The sequence below is a fragment of the Sciurus carolinensis genome, chromosome 4 (genome assembly GCF_902686445.1).
Source record: "Sciurus carolinensis chromosome 4, mSciCar1.2, whole genome shotgun sequence".
Taxonomy (NCBI): domain Eukaryota; kingdom Metazoa; phylum Chordata; class Mammalia; order Rodentia; family Sciuridae; genus Sciurus; species Sciurus carolinensis.
The window spans coordinates 77052410-77064397 of record NC_062216.1 but is presented as its reverse complement, the minus strand read 5'-3'; the positions used below and the strand labels follow the sequence as shown (position 1 = coordinate 77064397).

Sequence of the window (11988 nt, the reverse complement as noted above, 5' to 3'; positions counted from 1 at the left end):
TCAGTGGAAAGGGTGTTCTGTTTGAAGAGACTCCTTCTCCACAGGAGGTAGCTGCTTTTCTTCAGGCACTGAGGGCAGATCAGGTGCTTTCTGCCCGCACCTTGCTACTGTGAAGCGACTCATGTGAAGAGCTTCCTCATACCCTGGGAGGGTGTCCAGTGAGGAGGGCAGTTGGCCCAAGGAGCCGTGGGAGCGAGTCACAGCCAGGATTCTCCGAGCTGCAGGGCCAAACACTGACTGCAGAGCTGTAAGGAAAGAAAGGAGCGTAAATGGGTGAGCCCCAGACACCACAGGCTTACATCACACTTAACGTCCTTTCATTTTTAAGAAGTGTCCAAACTCATTGTCACTCCCTACCACAAAGTTTATGAAAATCCCGTAAGCCTAATTTAGAAATGAACTTTACAATCTGCTTCAAGATCCTGTCTTCTCTGATGTCTCTGAGTAATCTATATTGTGTTCCCATAGCTCACAAGCCGGCCCCTTCCCCTTGGAGATTCAGATTCCTTTACACCAACCCATGATAGTACAGACTCCTTGGGGATATTTATTTTGTCCCTATTTGTCACTGCTCTAAGATGGCCAAGAGTAAAGGGGAGGTAGGAGGGTGAAAAACAGCATATCACAGTGTTCTCTTTTTAAAATAAATATCAGGGTGTTTTGTCATCTGGTTTTCTGCCTTTGTATTTACTCCCTAATTTTAGGAAATAAAAAGAACAGAAGGAAAAAAATGAGAGTGTCTTATAATAATCATCAAAAGGACATTGGGGCTAAAATCTAGAGTACTAAGACTTGAAGACTACAGAACTGAAAGTGGGCAACACTACTTTCTTTCAAGATATAAAATAGAAGAGATAATAGAAAATGGAGGTTTTCACAAAATCTGAGACATTTTGAAAAGGGGATATGTTCAGAACATAAAATAGTTTTAGCAAAATAACTATTTATAAACTGAGTGATTTTTTTCTATAAAACATCTCCAATATATCTCCCAATATTTCACTTCTTTCTTCACTCTATTGTCCTGACAAATAGTTGAGAATACAGCATTAGTGAGAGCCCAGGTCCTTTCACCTCTGGACTTCTGGAAATTAAAACTACCCTAGTCCTAGAATATTTAATAGTCTTTGATCAGTGGCTCTATACTTCTGTATCCTTGGAATCATTCCTTTCAACCTAGATTCCTTTCCCATGTCATAAGGCCAGCGTACTCACAAGTAAAAGTGCTCTGGAGGGTGCTATCATGATCAAAAGCGATGACAGTCACTTCGTAGGGTGGCGGGCCCCCATCTTCGCCCTGTTGCTGACCCAGGCAGCAGCAGCGGAAACAAACTGAGGTCAGGCCACACAGGAGCAGCAACGCGCCAATCACCACTAGCAACCTGCAAGAGTGCATGGAGCAGGTCCAAGCTCTGGGACCTGACTTGTTTCCCTTGTTTCTGGCGTCATCAGCCTTTAACATCTGTCTTTCCATTCTCATGGATATTTTTATGGAATAATTATTAGATTTTAATTCTAAGGCTATATACCTTCTTATTTTGTCAGCAAGACTAAATCAGTTCATTAGAGCAAATAATAAGGTATTTTTGACAGGTTGAAGGGGCTGCTTTTGACTTCACTGAATTAAATCCCAATGTAGAGAGATTTCTCAAGTAGACTCCAAGGGGGTATACAATAATCTTTTGATGTTGGCTGAAGAGATCAAAATGAAATAGAAAATCCTGGCATATTATCACATAGGTAGTGATGAGGTAAAGAACGATGTGAGATGTCAGGTATGCACCTTTTCTTCCTGGTCACAATGTGTATTAAAACTTCAGTTAATGTGCCTAAAAAATGAAATATCTTTGTAGGTGTTATAACTGAAACTTACCATATATACCATAGGTGTACCCAGTCTGTGGTCAGGCAACTATGGAGAAAGAATAAAGTTTTATTACATTAAAAATCAGAAATATAAATTGCAGCATGATACCATGCTATAATAAACACATCACAGGTTATATTATTTAAAGTTCAATATACCTAGTCAATTTTATTGTGAAATGGTATGCCTAATAATGTTTAATACTAGATGGCATTGGGCAAATCATTTCATAAATCACTATAAATCAGACCAAAGTGTGATCATGAAAAGTGTTAACAGAAAATGTATCCATGGCTATTGTAAATAGTTAGGGTAAAAATTGCCAGGAAGGAACTTGGAATGCAAATTCCTAAAGAGTAAGTTCGAAAACGGATATGAACATTAAGATTTGCATATATTTGAGGTCAATAAAAGTAAACATAAAGAAAATTTCAGTTAAGAGCATAAAAACTATCAAGTTTGGAATTCATGTTTCATAAACTCTTACAACACCCTCACCATGAAAAGGGACCTGAAGTGTCACATCCAGGGTCAAAACTGATACAGATATTCACTGAGGCTGAAAAGGAAGGAGTAAAAAGCAGTCTAACTCTGCTATGATGATAGTGAACTAAATATTCTGAATTAACTGTGATAATTTTAAATTTTCTCTGGAGGAATGAAAATATAGGAATTGCAAGGGAGAAAGAATGAGATAAGATCAGGAATAGAAGAAGGAGAAAGAAAGTATGTGTGCATCTCTGTAGATATGTATATTTTCTCATTTAATAATATTTTCTAATACCTTGTCCTATTGAGATCTATTGAAGCCCATTTCTATATCCCTACTTTGGTTATATATTCATAAAAAATACAGTTTGTTTTTATACTGTACAATGTCTCCTCTTGGTTTTTTCACATTTACTATTTGTTCAAAATTCTTCTGGTTCTTCATCAGACTCAGGTTCTATGGGAAAGGACTCTTCCTAGGATATAGATATAGTGTGTCAAGTAGCCAAGGTCCAATGCACATGTGACAAATAACCAAGGCTAAAATCACCAGTTCCCTCAGGTTCCCAGACTTCTTAGCTCTTGGGAAACCCTCCCCATGGCTAACAATGTGTTTTCCTTCAATCTAAACAGGTCTTTTATTCACTCTCTACTTTATCTTTTCTTATAGTTCCTCCAAGTAGAATGAATCTCTTGCAGTTTTTATCTTTATGTGATCTGTGTCTGCATGAGACCTAATTGTGGCAGGTTTAGATTGAGGGATAACTCCATCAAAGCAATAGCTAAATGAAGTCTGAAATAAACATTAACATGTTCTAAAAACTAGAATATGTTTCTCTGGAAACCACCCAAATAGATACACCAGTGATTAGATATTGAATCCAGTCTCTCCTGATGAGTCACTGAGAAACATGACTAAGAAAGTCTTTTGCAAGTCTCTGTGTTTATATAAATTGAGATTCATTGTTCTGCTCTGATGGGAAGATTAGCTGAGGAAAAAGTACTGTCAGCAGTGTTATTTTGAGTACGTAGGATGACATACATGTCTCTGATTGTAGGTGGATGTCCATTTAAGTAGAAATAAAGGGAAGTCATAGACATCTGATGACATTTTGACCCGCATTTGGGTATTGATGTTTTTGTCTGACCCTCTGTCCTCCCAGATTGAACTCTCAGATACTTACTGTTCAGCATTGGCACAGTTCTCCTCACATCTTGCCCCAGGAAGCTGTAGGAAGGGAAATAGTCTCAGACAGGGAAATTGTTTCATCTGCTGTGCTCAGCAGCCTATCAATCACCTCTCAGAGCTGTGCTCTGTTAGATCAATTGGTAAAGATGAGGACATGGTCAGAAGGTCAGTTCATATTTAGGACAGTTACTTTTATCACTCCCATGTGTGCTATTATACTTGAGATGGGAGAACCTGGAAGGGCAAATATCTCTTCTTTTGTTAGTGGGTAAGCATCACCACTGTGGTGAATGAGAGGCAGACCTTTATACCAGTTTGTCTGCCTTAGAACTTTCTTGATCTGTTCTTCAGGATATCGTGATTGTTCTCTTTATTCCTGCCCAGTGGCAAATTGAATTCTACCTCACTGCCCTATTTTATGCCCATAGTACATCCATAATTCACCATAAAAAGTAGGGAAGGGGAAAGGAACCAAAGAAAGCTTACTACTGAATATCTACCATTTGCCAGTCAGACTGCTAAGAATTTTTAATATTTCATAACATTTCATTACAATAATCCTGTTGGTTGATATCTTTAACCTTGTTTTGATAGACAAAGGGACTAAGGTACAGGGTCTAAAGTATTGTGACCAACATGTATACCCATGGATGCCGCCAGAATTCAAATCAGACTCTATCCTGAACATGTATTGAATGAAATTGATACAGCTGATGACAAGTTTGTTCTAACAACCTTTGGCATTGTTATCAATTCCTCTTACTCCTTGAAAACAAAACAGAACAGAGAAAACTTCTACTCCTTCTTTCTTATATCTCAGGTGACTTCCTCCTTCAAAGACCCCTTTAGGTAAACTCTAGTTCTAGAAAGCATTTCTATCTTGAACAACCTGATATTTCATTTGTACCTTCTGGGAATTCATGTTGATGAGTAAGGGGGTAGGGGAACATGCATATTCAAGATATATCAAGGAAAAAGGATTTCTAGAAGGACTAACAACCATCCTCTGCAGACAACATTTCAGAGATTCCTGCTATCATTTCATTTTCATCTAAAAGAGGGTGCCGCAAAGAATGTCTCTCTGTGTTTCCTCAGCCCATCTCTGTGTACTTCCATTTCACTTTCTTCATTAAAGGAAGGAGAAACCCCAAGTACTTGGAGAATAAAATGCCTCTTCGGGGGTTTATTGAAAAATAAGAAAAGAGAACTGAAAGAGAGAGGAGGAAAACAGAGAGATGAGGAAGCAAAGAGAAAAATACCAGAAAAAGAAAGAAAAATTGGATTTCCAGATATTGGTTAACTGGTACATAGGAAGCAACACAGACAGTCACTCCCTGAACAGGGATATGATACAACTCAGTTTCTGCATTTCTAGAATTCTAAGCTACCCAAACTGCTCCTTGATAATTGTTCAGAACCCCTCTGTTCATGACACCTTTCTCAGTTAATGGAGTACTCACAGACTTCTGATTAATGGGAGAGAAACAAAAGGGCCCAAAGAATTTTTGCAGTCCTCTTCCTTTTAACTTGTTCCTGCAATGAAGGTATCCAAACTGCTGGAATAGTATGAGAGCTGATGTGGGAAATTCCATATAGTATAATTAAGTAGTTAGTATAATTTACTTGGAATTTCAAGAAATGGGTAATAAAATACTAAAAGAAACACATGCAAGTGGCACTTCTAAAGTACCATAGTCTACCTGTATCTGTAATCGCCCTAATTTCTGTCCCCTCTTTCACAGGCATTACCACCGACGTCATACATGCATCTGTGCAACCCCATAATACTGCACTACTGGCTAAGTTCTATATTTGTCTTTTCACTCCATTTCCTTACAGTTTCTTCTGAGAGTTGATTTACTTGAGGGGGAAAAATACCTTTTTCCTGCCCCTTGTAACTGAACTCACCTGGATGAAATATGCCAGGGCAGAGGCCATCACGACCTGGGCTGGGACTCCCATCAGGTTGAACAACTGCTTCTTCAGGATCATGCTCTGGGTATCTGCTGCCTCCTCTCCATGCTCTGAGCCATGATTGACGTCTTGATCTAGAATTGTTAAGGAAAGAAGCTTTTCTCAGTAATAAGTCAGTTTTCCTCTGTCTCTCTTTCTCTCTGCTTCCTCCTACTCCCTCTGATGTTTATTGTCTAGGTCTTTCTTTCCTCCTGGTTTTCTTCTCTATTTCTATTTTATAGTCCTCACATTTGCTTCCCTTTGCCTTTTTTCTTTCTACTATTACTCCTTTCTGCGTTTTTAACTTTCTTTCCCCACTACCCACAGAAGGAAGACATTCAAAAAGGACACATTTGTCCTCTGAATTAGATATTGTTCTAATTGGTGATGAGAAATTTGACTTCGAAGATCAAAGGCAGATTGCTGGTGACCAGATATGTTCTTTTCTTCAAAAACCTAGTAATTCTCTTAGTCATTCACCATAGCACTCCAGGTGACTGTTGAAGTTTGAAAGTCACCCTTCCAATCTCCTCTCACCACCTCCATGTGATTCACGACCCCCCTTCTTCCTCTTTGGAGCACTCGCCTTCTATGTTGATAATCAACTCTCCTGGTTCTGGGTCATTTATTTCTAAACATTGGGTAGCTGAAAGGTTGCCAGATGAACTAGAAAGCTGTCCCATCTTTTGAGTAGGCAGGCTTGGAAATTAGACTTCCCAGGTGCCGTTAATGGTCTCCTCCTCCATACTAAGTTCATTTCCCATTGCAAAGTTAGACACAGGCATGGTTTTAAAAACTAGATTCTGGGGTTTCTTTGTTGTTATTTTCTCTTTTTCCTTCTTTTTCTCCTACATTCACCTCCCTTGGTAAAGTAGTATTGTGATTAAGAAATAGTTCTTGCCACTCAAAAGTCAGGCACAGTGGCATGCACCTCTAGTGCCAGCTACTCCAGCTACTCCAGAAGGATCAGTTGATCCCACGAGTTCACCAGCCTGGACAGCATAAGAAGACTCCATTTCAAAATAAATAAATAAAATGAAAAGTAAATGAAAAAAATCTTGCTTCTCAAGAAAATAAAACTTAAGATCTGAAAAAATTAAGCACATATGGAAAGGATATAAAGTAATTGCAAAGATGCATATCTATAAGAATGAATAAATACTGTATGGATAAGTTATTTTACTTAATACAAAGTATGTGATAAGAAAATTAGATATTAGTTTACAGTGATGTATCTATCTCATAAGAATTAAATAAAACCCCATTAAGATCCTTACTGACTCTGGAAGTCTAAATTCTATGATGGGATTGTTGAGGGGATACTGCTGGGTTGCACCAAACATAGTCTAAAGGGCCCTCACAACCATAAAAATGTGATATGAAAATGGAGAATGTAAACTTTATTTCTTTTCTTAGTGAAGTAAGATAGAGAATACCCTGGTGTGATGCTGGTTGTTTAAAATCTATCAGTTTCAAAACTGTGAGCACTGACTTTCTTTTTTTAAATGTAAGGCTGTTTGGATTGGGATGAAGAATCTATTCCAAGTTTTGATAGAAAACTTGGCAAGGTGGAAGGTATTCTACAGGACAGGAAGAGCAGGACTTAAGTTGTGGCCCTTCAAAAAGTTCAGTAATTATGTAGTTTTCCCCTGTCCTTAGTGGTCCCATTAATAAAGGAATGGAATGCCCACTCTACCTGCTTTAGATATTATTTCAAAGAGGAAATAAAATCAGAGACAAGAAGTATTTTGAACAGAATATTTCAATTGAACGCCAGGTATGTGGAAAGCATCATGAAACTATCCCTTCCTTTACTTTCTGAAACATTGTGGTTTAGAGTCCAGCTAGGATGCCTGCAATTAGTTACTTACTTTGTCATTTATTAGCTCTGCAACCTTGGACAAGTTATCACTTATCTCCATTGACTCAGTTTTATTTTACATAAAAAGAGGAATAATAATATTTACTTTGTAGGCTTATAGAGATTAAATAAGCTATTATGTATAAAATATTTACAATGGTCCTGATAAGTATTTTATGTGTTAGCTAAGATGATTTTAACTCTTATTTTACAAATGATCCGCACTTCCAACATGCTGGATAATGTCCTTTATGCTTCTTGTATTTTTATACCACTCCCTCTCTAAGCTGCATTCTATCCTTTCTAACAGTCTAGCTCTTGAGTGTTTTCCTTTACTAGTCTGGCCTTCTCTTGCTGCAACCAGGCCAGCTTCCACCTGCATGAACAGGTTTGCCAGTTAACATGGCTTTTCCCCTCATTGACTTTCCTGCCATGTGACTGCCATCATCTTTTTGCCCTCCAGCTTCCTAACAGGTTTGAACAAAATAGGCCTCTGTTAATGACTGCTTCAGTATTTTTCTTTCTTGGAATTACTATTGCCATTTCTTTTTTCTCACCAAAGTGTTTCCTGGAGAAATAAAACTTCTTTTTTATCCTGATGAGTGTGATTATGTCTTGTGACAGTTTTAATACTGAGGTCAATTTTTATCAAAGCCTCCTTATAGGGAGTGAAGACAAAGGAAAGAGAGTACCGAAGAAGGCACACGTGGGATAGGAACAGAAGGGCAAGTAGCTGCAGTAGTGGGGAATGACCTCATTACAATCCTATACAATCTTGTGTAGTTCCATTAAGCCTGTGAATCATTAGTTTGCACCATGCTGTTAAGGACTTGGATTGAACCAGTGCAAGGTGCATGTACATGCACCCTCTTGCTTATGCTTCAGGGAATTGTTGTACAACCACTGTAACAAGTTTAGCTAAAGAAGTGCTTGCTTTTGTTTCCTTTGGTTATTCTCCTTTTGACCTTGGCTAACTCAGGTCACCCGCCTCTCTGGGTTTCAGTGAAACAGAATTCAGGATTATGATTGCTCTGAGGCATCAGCTATAAAGGGCTGATCAGTGGACTGGGCCAAAACCATGATTTCAAGAATAGATGAGATGGCACAAGTTAGTACCATCTTAAAACCTCTGGGAAGCATCTGTCTTATGAACCAAGATCACAACATAGATATTGACTGGCAACCTCACAGGCACTAAAAGTCAGTAAGGGGAGTAGATTTAAGGAAGTTGAGAAAGGCAGAAGGATTCAGTTTATCAAAGGATGAATGAGGTTCATATGCTATGTAACTTATTACAGTGAGCCATTTGAGCAATAATATAAAGCAACACATACTTGTTGTCTTGCATCTGTGAATCAGAAGCATGGGCACAACTCAGTTGAATCTTCTGCTTAGGGTCTCACAAAGCTGAAATCAAGGTGACTTCTGACCTGCATTCTCATCTGAAGGCTCAAATGGAAGAAGGATTCACCCACAAGGCCCCTCAGGCAGAATGATTTCTTTGTGACTTTTGTATCAGTGTTAGATTGCTTCTCTACATCTAGATGGAGAAATAGAGATAGGAGAGGGACAGGGTTTAGCATACTAGTCACTGCATCTTACGTAATCACTTATGCATGATCACATACATTCTACCACTTTCGCTGCTCTCCAAGTCACAGGTCCCGCTCATGCTCAAAGGGAAGAGATTATATTGGACCATGAATACAAGGAAGAGGAGAAAATTGGAGACTTCTTAAGTATTTCATGTCTTCCCAGGTATCTGCCGCACAAGGATTATAGAAACTATCTCCATGAATGTTTAAGAACAGGAGAAGCCAAATGACAATTGACAGATGAATGAACAAAAAAATTCGTTCTAAATGTACACAAGGGAATATTATACAGCCTTAGAAAACAAGGAAGTTCTGATATACTACAGCATGGATAAAACTTAAAGATATTATACTAAGTATGACTCAAACAAAAATGGACAAATATTTTATGTTTCTACTCATATGAGGTATGCTATGGTGTAGACCTGGAATGTCCCCAGAAGGCCTATGTGTTAGAGGCTTGATCTCCAGCCTGTAGTGCTATTGGGAAATGTTGGAACCTTGAGGAGGTGGGGCCTTGTGTAGGAATTAGGTCATTGGGGGCATGACCTTGAAGGGGACATTTGGATACTGGATCCTTCCTTCCTTTCTCTCTCTCTACTTCCTGTCTGGCATGATGTTAGCAGCTTTGCTTCTCCTGTCATGGTGTTCTGCTTTTCTATAGACCCAAAACAACAGTCAGCAGACCATGGACTAAAACATCTGAAATCATAAGAGCCAAAATAAACCTTTCTTCTTATAAGTTGATTATCTCAGGTGTTTTGTCACAGTGATGAGAAGTTAGCACAGGCACATAGTTCTAGCTAAACCTGGAAACAGAATAGTGGTTTCCAGAGAGGTGGAAGGAGTAGAGAGTTGTATTAATCAGAGTTATCTAGAAAAGCAGAACCAGTAGGATGTGTACATACATTTAGAAACTTTTTCTAAGGAATTGACTCAAGTGATTACAGAGGCTAATAAGACCAAATCAGCAGTGGGGGTCAGTAGTCTGAGGATCCACTACTCCTGGGAGTTGGTAACCTCAAGAGGATTTCAAATGTGGCAACATGCAAGAGAGCTGATGGTACAATTTCTCTCCAAAGGCCAGCAGGTAAAGAAGATCCAGTAGAGTTGGAGAGGTAGTTTTTGCCCAAAGTCCATCTGCTGGAGAATTTTTTCTTATTTGTTGGGAGCTTAGTCTTTTTTTTTCTTCAGTCCAATTTTTGGAAAAGATCCACCCACATTATGATTTGAAATCTGGTATATTTTACTAATTAATATGTTCATTCCATCCCCAAACACCCTATTCTGGGCACCTGATGGCCCAGAAAAGATTATACATACAATGAACCGTCACAGGAGTTATTTAATGGGTACAGAGTTTCAGTCTGAGAAGATTTTAAAGTTCTGGAGGTGGATTGTGGTGCTGGTTATACAACTATGTAAATTTAATTAATTTCATAGCGAATAGTATGTCTGAAATGGTTATGTTTTATGTTATGAAAAGTTAGTGGCATGTGAATTAACTAAGTCATGTGGGAATAATAAAGTGTTCTTTTCTTTTCAGTATCTATTAATTCATTATTACATGAAATTTTCCAAGATTCTACTCATGTGTGAGTCACCATGGTGGTTGCAGAAATGTTTCCAGTCAGGATCCTGCTTCCTGACTCACATTCCAGGGAACTGGCAAGGGGTTTGGGTGATAGAGGTAAGTAACACTGACTTGCTACCTGCTGATTTGATAAGGATGTATTTGCTACATGCTGATAGTTTTTTTGTATGTGAACTATGTCACAGAGTAAAAATTAAATTGCAGAGAAGCTGTTTTTGATTTGGTATTTGATACCCTGCACAGAAATAGAGAATACAGAAAAACTTAGGGAAAAGGAAGAAAATGGAATCCTAATTGGTGATTTTTACTAATTAATTTCCTGGAGATTTTATTTATTTTTCCATTCTTCTTGTAGTTATCCTTTCCTTCTTTTCCTTTCCTTTTTTTTTTTTGTTTCCTGAAGTGGTTTAAGCAAATTTTAGAATCACATAAAAAATTTACATAAGAAATATTTATGTAAATACTTCAGAAAACATTTTTAGGAGATAAGGATATTTTTTTAAAATGCACATAACTTCAAAGAGATATTTCTTTTCTAATGAGTGTCTTGTGAAGGGAAAATAGATGAGGATTTTATCCATGAATACATGTGGACATACTTAAGGAGAGTGCACAGAAGAGTGTTTGTGATTCAAGTCAATCACTGGTTAGACCAAAATGTATTCTTTGCTGGGCAAATAACTGTGCTAAATATTAGAACTAATAATAATTATAACAACTATTTATTGAGTTCATATTATATTTCAAATATAAGACTTTTCACTTTCACTCATTGTCTCATTTGAATCCCTCTAGCAACATTATCAAGTAGACATCATCCCCAGCTTACAGACAGAGACATAGATCAGTGTTAAGTAACTCCCCAAGATGGAAGATCAAGGGAGATATTGAAACTAACATGCAGTTCAAGACTGCTCTCTGCTGCTAAGTTATACTGCCACTGATGAAATAGTACCCCGAACTGAGTTCTAAAATTACCCAGGGCACCTGCTGGAAAGTCATATGTGATTCACCACACATGCCCAAGTCTATTGTTAATTAAAGCAGAATTTTTTAAAAGTGTTGATTGTAAGACACTATGTACAGTCTGCCACAGTAAAATTAACAAGCAAATGTGAACATTGGACCAAATGCACCTTCTTCCACAAATTTGGTGTGATTTACTCTCTTTGAATTTTAGCATCTTATCTAATAAGTATGTACAACATTTCCCCTCTAAGGCTCATGGAAAGAACAGTTTTTCCTTTCATAAATTGCTTAGTGAAATATTAGAATCACCACGTTCCTCACCTGCAATAGATATAAACCAAGAATTTGCGTCAGTCAACTTCCCAATATGAAGCAAAGCCTCCCTTTCCTCCCGGGGATGATTGAGTCATTTTCTATTAGATAACAGTAGCTATTTAAACACTCCAGCAGAAGCTCATGCATTCTTAGTTT

General features: G+C 38.0%; 1 protein-coding gene across 1 annotated transcript; it reads right to left on the bottom strand.

The window, feature by feature from the left end:
• Tmem52b (transmembrane protein 52B) lies at positions 1-5559 on the bottom strand. Its single transcript, XM_047547955.1, has 5 exons — positions 5454-5559; positions 3541-3584; positions 1874-1912; positions 1216-1382; positions 1-245 (listed from the first exon to the last, which is right to left on the bottom strand). The coding sequence occupies exons 1-5, from the start codon at positions 5535-5537 to the stop codon at positions 1-3; spliced, it is 579 nt and encodes a 192-aa protein (XP_047403911.1). The 5' UTR covers positions 5538-5559.
• Between the last annotated feature and the right edge of the window lie 6429 nt (positions 5560-11988).